The 17,049-nt window shown below is 32.3% G+C and overlaps 1 protein-coding gene across 4 annotated transcripts in view; it reads left to right on the forward strand.

The window, feature by feature from the left end:
• Positions 1 to 17,049, forward strand: part of LOC132699070 (Ig-like and fibronectin type-III domain-containing protein 2) — a 244,429-nt gene that overhangs the window by 198,686 nt on the left and 28,694 nt on the right. For 3 of the 4 annotated variants that reach the window (XM_060665536.1, XM_060665534.1, XM_060665535.1), the window contains one exon: positions 11,737 to 11,760. The exons of the other annotated variant lie outside the window; for it this stretch is intronic. In XM_060665536.1, coding sequence (XP_060521519.1) covers positions 11,737 to 11,760 — 24 coding nt within the window. The remainder of the gene's footprint in view (positions 1 to 11,736; positions 11,761 to 17,049) is intronic. 4 annotated transcript variants of the gene reach the window in all.

The raw sequence follows: 17,049 nt of genomic DNA on the forward strand, positions 1-17,049 counted from the left end.
AATTAGCCAACTAGTAACGCATTCATAAAATTGCACATTACAATGTCGCAAAATTGGAAACAAATGAAACTGACGCGGCACTTTGCCATATTAAAATTTAATTTTATAGATGTTTATTGAAACAAATGTGTGTTCGACAAATTCGCGAATTAGCCCCGCAATATGTGTTAATTAATTAAAATGGGTATTTCAGATCATTCGAAAAGAGGGCGCTGCTATATTATACAAATATTGTGATTAGTTTGGCGACCAGCCAAACTGCCGCACTAAAAATGACGGAAATTGTAATGCGTTTTAACGTTGGGTTTAAAATTATATCATACGAACGAACTTTATCACGTGGGCACAGAATCGGCAACATATTATAGACAAAATTGTTTTTAAATAATGTATATTGCGGAATAGAGAACCGCCGTGTTTTGAGGATAATCTTTCGTATATGATTTACAACTTTATTCAGACATTAAGAATTTTTTTTTTAAAACCTGAAATAAAAAAAATCAAAATTATTTTCCTTGTTGATCTCAATCTCTATTCTGTGATTTTGTGATTTCAGTCTAAAGAATTTCACGAGCACTATCAAAAGAAAATTGGTGGCACTTTCTGCCACGGGTTAAGTGTGTTGAGATAGAAGGCTACTAACTCCTTGCGGATCGATATTTATTTCTTTCTTTTCCTAGAACTACTTTAGACATAAGGGCTTGTGAAATATCGGACATCAATTACTCATGACACCAGCTAAATATATTATTTTCAAGTGCAATGAAACATCATAGGATAATATCCTCGTAAAAGAATTACAAAGCTAATATTCATACCTTTTATCACGTTTTCGTTTCATTTTTACATGGCCAATTTGAGTCATGATCATTGGAATCTTGATCCCTAGGTCCATTGTCCCAGATAGCACGTAAACGAAGACCCTTCAGTCGCTGGTCCATGATCAACTATTTTTCGTGCTTTTTGTGATAAATACAATTATATACTGAACACAACGCAATAAACGTGGGAGGAGTATCTTTGAAAAATAATCCACGTCAGGTACGTTTCTTCAAAACGGATTTATACTGTTAGCATGTCGATATTATTAAAATTCTAATCAAATCTAAATTATTATGCAAAAAAATCTTTTTTTTTTCTCTTCACTCAAGAATAAAAATTCTTTTGGTGTGGAATTTTATCTTAATCAGCTTTTACTTTACAATACCGAAAGTTTTGAGACTGCAAAGTGGATGGACGAGTTGAATAGTCTGGAAATTTGTTACGGACAGCGACGTTCGAAACTGGAAGATACTTTTGAGGAAATCGATGCTCATAAATATTTTAATTTATCGTAAAGCAAATGTTGAAACTTTGAGTAAAGTTTCGGCAAGAATGCTTGGATTAATAAATTCGATATCGAATCTACACCAGCTTTCACAATCGCTAGAGAATCTAACTAATATGTCTTTGGCATTGTGTGATTGTGTCTTGTCGTTAATACTCGCATTTGTGGGTTATCGCGGTTGGTTAACAGATATATAATGGAAACTATAATTGAGGCTTTGATAGATCCAGTTTGAACCCCAATAATCCAGCAAAATTGCTAGTTAGGATTTGTGTTCCATTAACAAATGCAGTAGTTTATAATATAACAGTTGAAAATTACAATTATTGATTATGGATTTATATAATGTTGCTTTCAGGCTCAACCTGTGTGAAACTAGAATTTTCTCAAAATCAAAATATTAAATTATTAGATTTTAGAAATTAGAAAATTATTTGTTTGTCTACCTCAGACCCTGCAGAATGTAGAGATAGTTTATCGATGTGAAAGAAGTAGAAAATTCAAGTTATCAAATGTCTTCGGATGCGTTTCAGTTAGCTCGGGAACATTTGGATTCTTCGGGTATTTTGGAATAGGCGCAAGCGACAATCGAAAACTATGCCCGTGACTTCTTTGTATTCTGTTTGACAGCTTTCGATGCCTCCATGAAATTTCTGTGTCTATGTTGATGTGTCTTAAATAATTAATTATTTGCCGACAAACACATTAAGGACAACTTTTTCCTTAAAGAGTTTGTATCTTGTCAAAAAATGAAGTCGGGTGAGAAAAACAAAATCCTAACAATAACACAGTTCGGACGTAAAATATATGTGGTGTGATGGAAAAAGGGAACGGAACCAGTAGAACGAACAAATAACATACCATTTTTTGATTAATAAAAATATGAAGTATATATCTGATAAAAGAAAATTAGCGAAACAATAAAAAGAAAGGTTAGTTACCCTAGAATTACAACGAAAATTAAAGTTATCAATTAGAAGGGTGCAAATCTAGCAATAATAAAAAAATAACACTTTTGCTGTGGCATTTCATTTTATCACATCATCACATATCAAATAAGTTACTGCACCTTTCTTTCATAGATCGGACTATATATGGAAAGCTATTGTATTAAACAACCAGCAGACTACTTCAGTTGTAACTACACAAGGTTTGCCAAAAAATATGTTTTGTTGCTTAGAAGAAAAGTTTTGACAAAATCGAAAATGTTATAAAGAAAAGATATTGTTTATTTGCACATAGATTATTTACATTTAATCGGACTACAAAAAAAGACAATTATTTACAATAACACCGCAGAGAAATATCGAAAAACGGCCTTCTGCTGTTGATGTGGTACCGCGAAAATTTAATTAACATTGAACATTTAGGGGGTAATAATTTTTGAATTGGATATTTACGCTTAATTTTACTTGCGTTGTGAACTTGGCAGCCCCAAATTATTAGGCATTCATTTGTCTTAATTGCTTTTCTCTTTTAATAATTTAGCGAAACGGCGTTTTTTTGAGTACGCTTGAATTTAATAATTATATATTTGTATGAAACGTTGTTAAAATATTCCAAATTTGAACGTCAAAACGTAAAATATACATAATAATACTACGATACAAGTATGAATATATGAATGTTAAAACTTCTAGGCTTTATAAATTGTATAATATAAAGACTCTTCCCACCCACGTAAAAGCAATCATCATTTTATATCACCAAAAGTGTTGGAAGGCAATGATTTCAGCAATAATAATAATGTGTTGTATGTTGGCAAAAGAAGATTCAAATTTGAATTCCAAAAAATGATTATTTTGACGAATTAAGTTGCAATATTTAAAATTGGTACCTATATTAGGGGTACCATAACATTCCAAGTCAAAGTATAGCTTAAGGAAAATCTATGAAGTCGTTGATTTAATAAATCGAAAACCTGAAAATATGTAAAATGTGTTTTATTGGATCATGATCATGATTATCAGCAACGACGTACACATCGGCTTACTTACGAATTGCACGTCATAAATAAAGCAACTGTAGCGCCAAATGCGATTAAAATATATGGACCACGGAAATATTCTACGCATTCTTGGCGTTGCTTTTCGCTCTATTATTGCGTCATCGATCTCAAATCCCCGAGCGGCAATATCGCGTGATGGATCAAATTCCTATCCAAGAATCTGCGAAGTTCGAACGTCTTTTGCTTTATTAATTCTTTACGTTATCTGTTCGCGATTTGTGCCGGGTTTCGGGGATCATTATTTTCCGATACAATGTTTTTGTATCGTTTTGTGCTGCCATGAAACTCGAATTACGACGCAAGGAATAACAAAAAAAAATGTTATTTTATTTATGAAGGGTATTCTGTTATTCGAGATAGCGCAAAACATCATATATGATATAAAACATCGCCCTACATTTCATTTTATTTATTATATAGTGTTTTTAGGTTAACCTAAATGGACATTGTATGAACAAAATGCATCATTTGCACCAAGATTTCATTTCAGGAAAATAATTTGTATATAGTTTTTGTTTCTTTAAGTTATTATTGAGATATTTTAAATTATTGCACAAGATATAGAGGAAATTACTTAATATAAATTAATATAGTTACACATCACATCTTGATCTCAGGCACTCAACGTTAACCGAATATTACGATAATAGTAAAATAACAAGCTATAATAATAATAAGAGTCTAAAAAATAATTCTTGGTAAATGTTAATTCGTTTATCACAGAGACTTTTGTAATTCCAATACATGAACCTCAAATTTTTTCCTAAAAGCAGCGTTCAAATTTGCGAGAATTATGCTGGGGCGTATCAAGTTTTTTTGCTTCATTTGCAAATTTAAGACCTTCAATCTCCAATTGAATTTGAATATGATCACACAAAAAATTACAGCTTCCAACGGCAAATAGCATGAGCTTTTTAGAATTCAACTTAAGATTGTGTTTTTTTACTATATTGAGAAAGACTTTAAAGGTTCAAACTAAGATTAGCTCCGACGTTACCATAACTAGTTGAATTAAATGTGCGTAACCCAAATCTGATCTACCGATATTAGTTCTAACGAACTGCTGCTAATTTTTTTAAATTTTTTATTGAATAGTTCAGAATATACAGAAATTCTGCTGCACACTATGTTCTGTAAAATTCTTTAAAAACTCTCTATACCTTACAAAAGTTACATAGGTGGTGAATATATTCAATATACATAATTATATATATATATATATATATATATATATATATATATATATATATATATATATATATATATATATATATATATATATATATATATATATATATATATATATATATATATATATATATATATATATATATATATATATATATATATATATATATATATATACATTATAAGGAAACATGCTTTGAGCGTCAGCTTCGTATATGCATCCCAAAGCCCGCCATATAGCAACAGTACACTTGATGTGCCTAAATTTTTTAGATATTCTCGACGTTCACTTGTAACGTATTCATATGAGGTCCAGTTAAAAAATACCTCCACATGACATTGTGGGTCACAGTTTTTCTTTTTGGTTAGTCTGGTGTGAAAGCATTTCAATTGTTTTTTATGAATTTTTCTAATCTATTTGTCAACACGAAAGAGTTGAATTTTAAGATGAAAAACGGTCTAAATTTTTTTAGAATGTTTAAATGTTTTAGAACCACAAAGTGTTGAAAATGAAACTTCAAAGAAAATTCCACAAACTACAACATCCTGTTGGCTTCTTCCGAGCTTAACTGAAACTGGTTCTCATTTTATTTAATCTATACCTGCTTATATATTGTTTGAATTGAAGGAAGAGTATGAACAAACGTAATTTGGTCTTTGACGGATAGAAGAGATTTTTGGACATGTGGTACATCCTGCTTTTTAAACTCTTTTTCTTTATATATTCATTTTGAAGGAAGGCTTTCATTTTTGGCCAAAAAAATCAATTAGTACAATTACCAAATAGTGTATAAATAGTGGAATTTGCCCTCTAGGGTGGTCCGTAATTAATGCGAGGATAGAGAAAATTATTAACAACGCAAAGGATAAAGGAAGTTATTAAAAACGCAAAAGATAGAGGAAATTATTAAAAACGCAAAAGACAGACGAAATTATTAAAAACGAAAAAGACAGAGCAAATTATTAAAAACGCAAAACACAGAGGAAATTATTAAAAACGCAAAGAACAGAGGAAATTATTAAAAACGCAAAAGGCAAAGGTTACAATAAAAAAGTTTCCTTCCTGAAGTAGATTATAATAGATATATTTTCTTCTAAGTTGTAGGACTAACATGTTCAATAACCGTGTAGTGGTAGTTTACATTTTGAATGCAATTGTGGACATCTTGGTTATTAATATATATAATGAACCTCGGAGTTTTCGCGAACCCGATTTAAGATTGGTATTGAATCTGAATTGTCGTCAGTCTCCTGACAACTTGTCAACCACATCAAAATTAAGAAATTTGCAGTACATTATGTTTTTAAGAAGCTTGTAAAAAGACAAATTAAGTTGTTGATCGGTGATTCGAAAACAGCAATATTTACGAAAAAAACTATCTACGCCAATGGATTTATTTTGATCAATTTATTGACACCTCTTATTAAATAGTTAATGCAGCATACTCGGCAGCACACATGCACTGAAAGTAGGGGAGGGTGGGGCAAGGCGGCCCTTTTAAGCTTTTTATAATTTTTTGTGGCTTTTAACCATCAAGTCGATTTATTTTGGACTAGTTTTAAATAAATTTACTCAAATTTTGGGAAAGCCTATGGTCGTCGAGCTCCACTCTCCCCTATTTATGATGTTATATATAATAGTTATAATTGTTTATTAAAAAGTATTAAATAAAAAAAAAGTTATTAATTAGTAACTATTTTCCTCTCGATTAAAAAATTTGTTATTGGTATTTATAAGATTTTCGAAAGCTCTCCATAAAATAACACTTTCAATAAATTAACTATGATTCGGTTATAATAATATGCAATAACTTTTTTTAAGAATCTTTAAGCGTTCCATTTTACCCCTGGTATTACGCAAAGGGCTAAAATTGTACAAATAACCAGAATTTATAATTATTACAAGAAAAAACGATTTAAAAAATGTCCTTCATCACTTAGACAACTTTAAGCCAGAAATTCCAAAATGGTTTACAAAATTAACGAGGCAAACTTGTTTCAGCTGACAATTACAGTTGAAGTGTACGTCCGTACGGTGACGTCACCTTAAACTTAAAGTAAATTATAAGTTAAAACGCTATAACTTTAATGCCTCTACATTTTGTGGCATGATTAATATAGAGCCGGACCCAGCTATGACGTAGTGCGGGTGCATCGAGCCGGACCGGTTTATTCAATTAGGTCGAGATGAATTAGCAATTTTAGTTGGCAACAGTTCCGACAATACCACTTGATACCTGATAGATGATTCAGAGAGAGGAGGTGAAATAGTGAAGGGCCAGTTAGGCCCATTTATTAACGGTGGAGGGACTTTGAATGATACTCTGATGTGTCGCTGAAGGATTAATCGTTTCAACCTTTAAAGAGGAAGTATCTGGAACCTCCGATTCAAATTTTATTGTTCATCCTCCGACGTTGAATTAGTTTCGTTCCACTTTTTTACAGAGTTAAGGGCTTGCTCTCGGTAAAGTTGCGTGACAATTAATTTATTTAATACTATTGCGTTCTTGATCTATTTTTATTTAAAAATCCTCCAATTTTTCCTTGTCGAATACTTCTAACGAGCGCCAGACAATTTAGAATGTTACACAAAAAAACATTTTATTGTTTGCCTCTGCCATTGCACATGGAGTTGAAAAAGATCCTTTGAGTGACAGTGACTGAGAAGTTAAGGATTCTAGAATTTATAATCTGTAGAATCTTGTGTTGAATTGAAGCTTTTATTGCTCTTTTGTTGCTCCGGTACTTAAACTACCCCTCTACTACAAACTCAGATTCTATATGTTTACTATTCGAGGTTACAATGTCTTTTTTTTTGTGTTTTTTACTACTTCTGGCATTTTCTCGTTATTTTCAAATCCTCTTTTCTTTCTTACTTTATTGTTCATCCATATTATATATTACAAGTTGTTACAAGTTGGTAAGAGTGTGTATCTGTCTACATTATCGAGAGTTTGTCTCGACTGATCATATCTATCAACTTTCCGAAATTTTGCTATTATTACTGTTAGCTTGCACCCTCCAGGAAATTGGTTGGTTTATATTTTCGTTAATAATGTGTTACAAATATTTCTTCCATATATTTTCGGTACTTACGGAGGTTATTATTTCTCCGATATTTATTAAGCAGTGATTAGACGTTCTGCTCATCTCTGTCCTGTATATGTCGATTATCATTATCGTATAAGTTAATTCAGAATACAAAATTATTGAGGCTAATATTATAGACAATATTTTTTGTCATCTGCGAACTTCCTCTTGATGTATTTAAATATGATCCAACTTATCATGCTAGCCCGATGAAGCAGCAGCTTCATATCTTTAATTTTGAATGTCGCGTTTCTATGTACGGGATTTTATTTATTAATTTTATTCTATGACTTTTTCAAATAAGTTGTTAGCCACTAGAAGGTTTTTAAATCTAAGAGACATAAGCTTTAAACACTGTTGTTATAACTTTGTTCAAGTTTATAATGCTTTTCGGGCAGAGTATTATAAGAAAGAATACTTAGAAAAGTGTATAAAAATATATTACTAAAAATGTAAATGGTTAGAGCAATAATAATTATTATTATTCCACTTTTTAATGCTGTGCACCTCAAAGATATAGTTTGTGCAAGGGCCCTGTAATACAGTCTCATCGGATAATGAAATTTATGTTCTGGGTCGAATCAAAAATGGGAAGTCGAACAAAGCTATTAGCTGGGATTAATGTTCAAAGCCCAAATTCGCATTAGTCAAATTTCCACGAAGCCCTCGCGACTTTGGAATCGTCTTTCGCTTTATCATCTGTCTAATTCTATTTAATCTACCGGAGTATATTCCCAACGCAACCGCACAATCTTATTTGTCGATGTCGTATTTAATTAAAAGCACTAAGTGTTGGAAATAATTAACGAACGCAACTCCAGTAGGTATTGCGGTTCGACTAAAGACTTCCGAAATTACAATTGCTCTTGTAGGACATAAAACGCGAACAATCGGGGCAAATTATTCATTTTAAATTGGTGCGATAGCTTTAATATTCTCTGGTCCTTGGGAAAGTTCTCAGAGTTAAAAAGAGTTATGATAAGTGCGAAACCGTCAATGAAACAACAAATTGTTTCTAGCTAAAGTATTTGTTAGATATTTTTCTGACTTAGTTTTGAAAAATTGTCAAACAGACTAGTGACAAAATTTTTCTTATATGTCTACACTATTTTTAGATCAAAATAATCTGAAAGAGTATGAATCAATTAACCAATGAAGTAAGTTTGGTTGATCTGCAGCGGAGTTATTAGATAACATAGAGGCCGCAAATATGTTAAATCGTTACAGCTCAGGCAGTTATGGCACTTTCCCATAGGAGAGAATGATCTTTGGCACATGTACACATAAATTTTACACACTAACCTGTTCAGGCTGGCATTTATTTATTTAATTTTCCTCTTATTTCAAACTTGAGCAGCGGGAAAGGCTTATCACAAGCTGATTAAAAAATAAGAATATTTTTATCTCGAAATGTGTCAACATCCTTAAAATATCTTAATTTAATTGTACCTAGAATACAATATTTTCATTTCAATTTTCACTAAAAATCGCCGTTGTGCATGTTGCTTCTTCTTCCAGTCATGATTTAGTAGTAAATTCCCTATTCTATTTTCTGGAAACACAATTTCCAAATACATTCTTGTTGAACGTGTTGCATATTATACTTTTCTGCGACCGTCAGTTTTTGGGCACATTTTCGAAAAACTACACGACATGGCCGTCAGAATTGACAAAATTCAAGCCGTGCGGTAAAATCTCAGAAAACATCCGGTTGCTCCCAAACCCGTGTGGTAAAATCTCGGAAATGTCCGAAGTGGCTCGGGTCCGTAGTAAACGAAACTGACGTGGTAAAGTGACGCTTGCCGCACGCCAGATCGGTGTTTAATTAGGTATTTTACAGACGGGAGTAGAAAAAATAAATTACTGGATCTGTCAATTAATTATTAACTTTAATTCGTAATCCATATTTTTTGTTTTACCTATTAATGTGCATAAGTTAAGATTATAGAACTACATTCTGTTTTGCATGTATATGGATTACGAACAATTTATAGAATTCGGAAACTCACTAAGTCGATTACAAAAATCTTCCGGTTTTATCTTCGTTTTTGTCACCGCCTGATTCCCTTGTAATGATAACTCATCCAGCTTGCTCGGATTTTAAGCACGAAAAACTCTGAATAATAGAATCGTCTAAACAGTCATCCATCTATAAACCGATATCTTTGGTAAGATTTACGTGCGGACGTGAAGTCGTTTAGTGACGAACGGTTACATTCACTCCAAAATCCGGCATTTATATAATGTGTCATCTAGGTATTATGGGCCTCCATAAACGAGGTTTCTGGGCGTAAAGTAGAAGACTTAATCTCGCCAGCTCAACTATGTACCTAGTACGGAACTTATTCCAGACGCATTACACGTCGTTAGACGACGCCTTCCATTTTAATGTTAAGGGGAAATATTTAAAAGAAAAGTTAGTCGCGATGGAAGCTCTATATCTATAGCGTTTCTAAAAATGTAAGCGCGACATATTTTTCAGATTGGGGCATCTAGATTCAACTGAAAAGCGAATATCACGTTTTACGGTCTACATATCATCCAACATGCTGCTAATTTAGAGGAAGATTTCGTCGAGGACATATTCTCTGTTCTACCCCTGACATTTTTTGTGATGCGTCGCTGATAAATTCTAAAACACAAAATGAATTTTGTGTTTTGTTTGGAAACCTTTTTGTCTCTCGTAATTTATTCGCTCCTGCGACCGGAAAAAAAATTAAAATCGGTTTTTGGTACTCCCTAACTTTAATTAATTTTTTTTAAGAAACAATGGGGGAAAAAGATTACTTTGTCGCTATTTTCGTTTTGACTTTTTTCGTTTCATTTCATTCATTCCTTATTATCTAAAAGCTGGTGTGTGTCTAATGATTTATTCGTTAATTTTCAAAAAAATAAATAAATAAATAAATAAGAACTAAAAGTTCAGATTTTTACGAAATTATATATTTTGACATGACAATTGTTTGGACAACACCGTGTCTTTATCAAATGTTTGATAAACACACGGTGTTGTCGAAACAATTTTCATGTGAATATATATACAATTTCGTGAAAATCAGAACTTTTATTTCTTATTTATTTTGTTAAATCGATTTTCATCAAGTAAAAGCCACCTCAGGTCAATTTTTGTTAATTTTCTTTTAACTTATTTAACATAAATGAATAATGAGCCATAAATCGTTATATTTAGCTATAGACTGCCACTCTCCGTAATGTTATGCGACACGGAATGTTGTGGCCAAAATGCAAACATTTATTTTATAAAACTCATAACAGAAGTATTAAAAATTGCCAAATTTTATTAATTAGAAATCTATTTTCTATAAATGATGTTTGAATTGGACACAACCTGTATATAAACCTCATAGTAAATATGTCCCACTAATTGAAGATAAATGTTCCTAATGAAGTCAAACCCTTCAAAATGCAGGGTTTAGTTTGACCCCCTTCATGTTAAAAACTGTATAAACTCCACAAAGCATTAAACTTTTATATATAGAAATTCATGTGTACTGTGTAGTTTTGAAATCGGAAATCAGTGTACTGTTTTTGGTTTACCTGATCCTATAGTTCGCGTTATTGCACCAGATAACATATTGTTATTGGTATTGTTTTGTTATTCTATACTTTTTAACAATGATTGAAAATCAAATCTTTCAGTTGAATCTGCAATGTGTGAGTCAGAATTTACTTTGTCTCACACTTTTTCAGTGACATTCTGAAAGTCAGTTAGCAAGGAATTAAAATTCTCTTGGATATGTGTTAGCTTAACTTTAAAAAATAATTTCCTGGTTTATTTCGAATATGAGTCCCAAGAACTTCGCTTTTAAAATCCTCTCTATTTTTCGATTAAAGAAGACCACTACAAAATTCAAATAATAACAACTGAAATTTTCAATTAGAACAAATACTAACACTACAGTGACATCAGACGTCCCGGGCTAAATTAATAAAAAAAAATAAAGAAAAAATTAGAAATAATTTTATATAGTATACAGTATAGTTGTCAAAACAGACATTTATTGTGTATAAATGTATTGTCCCCATTCTTACTTTATCGCAAAACATCTGTTATTATGTTGGAACTATGAATTTATAATCGTTTTTTTCTCCCGTGTTACAGGAGAAGAGCCATCCACAAGCACAGGTGAGAAATGTTTTGTAGTTTTTCTGTAATAGTTTTTGCACCCATTAATGTAAATATTCACAAGCACAATTAATCGTTTTAAAATATCATCGATTCAGCCATTCTCATGCTACGGTGTTTTTGTGTTCCAAACAAAAACGAGCTATATTTGTCAAACTATAAAAATCATTGTGTTTAACGAATTTACCAGCCAGATTTTTAGAACAAAGCACAACCACAAAAGCACTTTTTTAATTATTAGCGTTAGTAAAACTTGTTGGGTTTGAATATGAATCATCTGAGTCGAAAACTTTAACTACCATGTCTATATATCTCACATTGGACAAATTTTTGAAAACTGGCATGTTAGATAGATATAGGTGAGTATTGTCGTTAGGAAAAAATATAATAGTCAGTAAAAGAAAAGTTCATTCCTGGTGTTTCGATATTTTCCTATCAAAACCGCTTTTATGCATGAAATAACTTCACGTAGCGTTGAATTTTTCGCAAAGGAAAATATTGCGGCAGTGACGCGTTTCGTGGTAAAGTAAATTGACGATGCCAATGCCATTATTGTAAGACATCGATAATCTGGTTTGAGCTGTCAAAGCGGGGCATATCTGCAGCGTCGGATGCAATATCCTAAAAATTTATTTCGGTCTGAAACCGAGGTTCGCTCGGCGCGAAGAAAATTCGGATGAGTAATTTGCCAATAATGTTGATAAAATCTCAGTATACCAGATTATTCAGCTTCTTATATTTATATGCGTCTTTCAGAGTAGGGTTAAGTTTTTCTTTTTTACTTTTTATTGAAATTACAATACGTTAGCATTTTTCTAGCATCATCAGAACGTAACCTAATTTAATTGAATAGGGAAAGGACCCAACTACTTAACACCAAATTTTACACTAATTCCGCAGGCGTATATATTTACAATAATACAAAAATTTCTCATACATAAACTGTTTTCCTGAAGCGTCTTCAGCACTCCTTCCATCTCAGTTCCTGCCATCTCGGAAGTTGGACACATTTAAATATTTTCGAAAACATTCCAAATAACACCTTAATTATAAATAAATAAACAAATAATCGACTTTATTATTACAAGATTGTAGATAACAACAGAATAATGAATTTTGTCTAATGGTTATAATATTGATTCATATTTTTCCAAAACTGGAAAAGTAAAAAATAAAGTAGTAAACAAATCTGTTTTCATATGTTTTAACTAATGTTTCGAATCTGTAATAATCCCAATTTCTTCTAAAAGGTAGAATGAAATTACATCCTTAAAAATCAAGCAACTTCTTATAAAACTTTCATTTCTATTTTCTCTAATCGACACCGGACAATATTGGAATGCAGAACACCTCATATATTATTTTAACGTCTTGCGTAAATTAGTTTTCTGATTTTCCTGTTGTATTAATTATTTAACTAATTAATTAGTACTTTACAGAGTAATTTTGTAATGTTCAGGTGTTAGGGCATTAATTAGGTATGAAGCCTCACTTTAAAAAATAATAAAATAAGTGGTAAGTTTTTGTTTGTGTTTAATTTTTTTATATTATTTTAATTATTTAATTTTTTTTTACATATTTACTTTAATTAGAGGATCCAGTCCTAACATATCCACTATCAACGGCGAATCCCTAAGTTTTGTTAAGATAGTTACTTCATTTTTTTCTCTCAACACACGCAGCGGGTCCATATTCTCCAGCATTTTGCAGCATTCACCTGCAACTTTTAAACTGTTATTTCGTAGATTTGCTAATATTATAAAGGCGTTCTGTAAAATTGCATTTCATTAAATGATTACTTGAAGGATAAAATAAGTCATTCTATCTGATACCTAAGTTTTATATAGAATGGCTCCATTTTATCCTTTATCGGTAACACAATAACATATAAACAAAACCAAATTGTTCGGATTTAATTAAAATAAAGTTAAACATGGTTAAAACTTTGATAAGTACCATTTCAGTCACCACTTTCATATTGACACGAGCGGAACGAGTGACTGGAGAACTTTATCAAGGTATTGCACACTGTCCTTTTTCTATGACAATAAGATCATTAAAATCTACCCGAAACATGCGATCGCTCCCAAACTCGTGACTCATGTACTGGAGATGTCAAAAGTGGTATTTTAGACTGGGGAGTAGAATATCCAAATGAAGCACGAACGAACTTTTATCCCTGTGAAGTTGGAAAAACAAATTACACGGCAAGTATTTAAACAACAATCACGTGTCTGCAAACTTATCCCATCTCATTATCCACCCGATATTGAAGCCAGAGTATTACATTTACTTACCGTATCCAATATGCAAACGAGATCACCTTATGCCGTGTACTTAAGACCAATATCCCATTACAAGTCCAATTAGCACTACACGGCACGGCAATCTACTCCGTATTGTCTCGACAATTCAAACCATCTGTTCTAATCAGGGTGAAAGCTATTTGTTATCATAACATCGCCGGGACACTTAACATCCTCTTCGCCGATAAGATACCGGAGTTCGGCGTTTAATTTGGGATTAAACCGTATTACGGATAATCGGCTATGTCGTTTCCGGAAGTTAATATCGTTAAATGGACCAAAACATGCACCGTTTGATAATGAAGTAAACCGGGCCACTGGACTCTTAAAATCTCCGCGCTGCCAGCGGTATCGTGCGAATAAGTTCGAACCGCACTCGAACCGAGAACAGAGTCAAAGAAGAGCCCTTTAGGGGATAACGTAACTTTGCCTGACCGTTTAAGATGAAAGTACAGCCTACCCTAACAATAAAGCTTTGGAACTTGAAGGACTTTGATAACTATGGCTGGGAGCTAACTGAACTAACTAAAAATGAAAAGCGTAATATAATCAGCACTTAAATTTTAAATTCCCTTTCTATCAGCTTAATTTTATTGAATTTATATTTTTTCAATCAAATTTGATCATGTTTTGCAGCCAGAGTTCAAAATAAAATTAACTAAATACTTAAACAAACTGAATTACAATTAAAAATTAGATTTAATATCTTTTAGTTTACAGCAAAATAAATCTATTTTAGTCCTAGAGAATTGGATTCTGGAAAGCATAAGTGTTTCTTTAAACTAGGCCAAAAACTCTAGAATTATGGCTTAAAACTCTATTTTATTTTATTTTCATTTATTTAGTAAATCTTATGCAGTCAATTAAATAATCAAGAATTTTCTGATTTAATGAGACGCTTTCTACATGAACGTCTCATTTCTCTTTCTTATTTCGACGGAAGAATAATTATGCTGCTGTAGAAGTTTCCTTAGTGTGATATATAAGCAATGAAATAATGAAGGAATATTCTCAATTTATCTCATTAAAACCATATAAAATTTTTTAAATTCCCGACTAAGGGTTGTAGACTATTTGATTATTGTGATAGTTAAATTTTTGTTCTTTTTGAAATATGTCAGTGTACTGTTAATTAAATACAAGTGCTTTTTGTAAATTCGAAAATCACGACTGTACATTTTGCGGGGTTTGGTGATAAATTATTCTTTTGACACCATAGTTCTACATTACGCAAGTTATCTGACAAAATTTGACTATGATTTTTACACCACTATAAAGTACAAGATCGTCGGCATATAATAACAAGTTAACACTAATGACTACTATATCGTTCATGCAGAAATTGAACAATTCTAACCAAAATTAATCAAAACTTGAAGAAACAAAACAAAGAAACTTACTGCGTCGGTTTTTGTTTGAGGGGGGCGGAGCTAAAAGAGGCGCATAAACACCGTCTCGGATGACTGTTTCCCAAATTGGTGACCTGAGTCGCGGTTAAGATTGTTAGGTTGTTTATAGATTTCTATAGACTCTCGGATTTTTCATTAGTAGAAGAATAAAATAAAATCAGACCTAAAATTGGGTCATTGTGTTTACAGCAAGCCTACTCACAAAGATTAATGCATTGTCAGATCATCATCCGGCCCAAAAATCATAGGTTGTCAACTCTCTTGTTTACAGAACCTTAAAACTATCTCAGCCCGAGTCATTGAACCCTGAATTAAAACATCTTACCTCTACTCTTCTCTCGAATAATTTCCACATTAAAGATATTAAGCATTGCATCACAAACTACACTTCACCACAACATTCCAATAGCAACGAAACCAAAAGCAATCCCACACTTGCCACTGTTATTTATCAACAGTTCTAAATATAATGTCAAAACCAGATTTACCAATTCTCCAAAAATCTCTCAACCTCTTCGATCCGTCAAAGACAAAAAATATCAACTAGACTCAAAAAACTTGAAAGAGCCTTAAGACATATAAATTTTTTTTCGATAAAACTAAACTTCTTGCATGTAATCAATTCTCCTACCGACGAAAATTCCGAGGGTTCTTAGAAATCTATAAGCAACCTAACCAATATGGTGAATCAGTGATCCGAGACGGTTTTTATACCCCTCTTTTAGCTCCGCCCCCCTCATACAATATAAAAGCAGGTCAAATGCGAACCAGTTTCAGTTCAGCTCTGAAGAAGGCAACAGTTTCTTTGACGAAACGTTAGCTAGTTCGACTCAAGAAAAACCGACGCAGGAGAGACCCATTAGCGTCAGTAGTAGGTATCGGGGTATTCTGTGCTCTCGGCAATTAGTTCGAGTGACGTATGATCTCATTCGGCTTCCTGAGCAAAAATCATTAGTTTGCTCTCTCGGTGGTTGATTATTCTTTGTAGTTTATATAGAAAATGAGATATAATTATATAAACAATTAACAACAATTTTTACTCGACTGTAGAACGCTACTAAATTTAGTGAATATTTCGAATATAATTTAATTGAACTTTTGTTGTTTGGTTGCATTGCAATGCCCCAAGTAAAGTAAGCATATAGTTACCTTCCGGAATTCACGACGCACGCAATGATTCCCCATAGGATTTACGAAAACCCTTTTGTTTTCAGAGAATTTCGATTTAAATACATATATTCTTGAAAGAGTCCGTGCGCGCTTGAAAATTGGCAATTTCCCTCACAAATAACCTGCGCCGATTGCAATTTCAAAACCTCCAATATTTGCACACTGATGAATGTCAATATGCTATCCTGGTTGTTTTAGTGTGCTTTTGAGACCTCTGACGTCTAGCGGAGTGTATTTTTCTTGTTAAACCAATTATTTGAGCGACAGTCTCAACTAAAGGGTTAAAAAAGCTACAATATTAAACGCGAAATCTTGCGGATTGTAAGAGACCGCTTGAGTAAATACTTATTTAACTTCGTCTCGGGAAATGAGTAAAACAAAGATTTACTAAGCAGTAATTCCGC

This window comes from Cylas formicarius, unplaced genomic scaffold (assembly GCF_029955315.1).
Source record: "Cylas formicarius isolate icCylForm1 unplaced genomic scaffold, icCylForm1.1 PGA_scaffold_3__17_contigs__length_32017465, whole genome shotgun sequence".
In the NCBI taxonomy this organism is placed as follows: domain Eukaryota; kingdom Metazoa; phylum Arthropoda; class Insecta; order Coleoptera; family Brentidae; genus Cylas; species Cylas formicarius.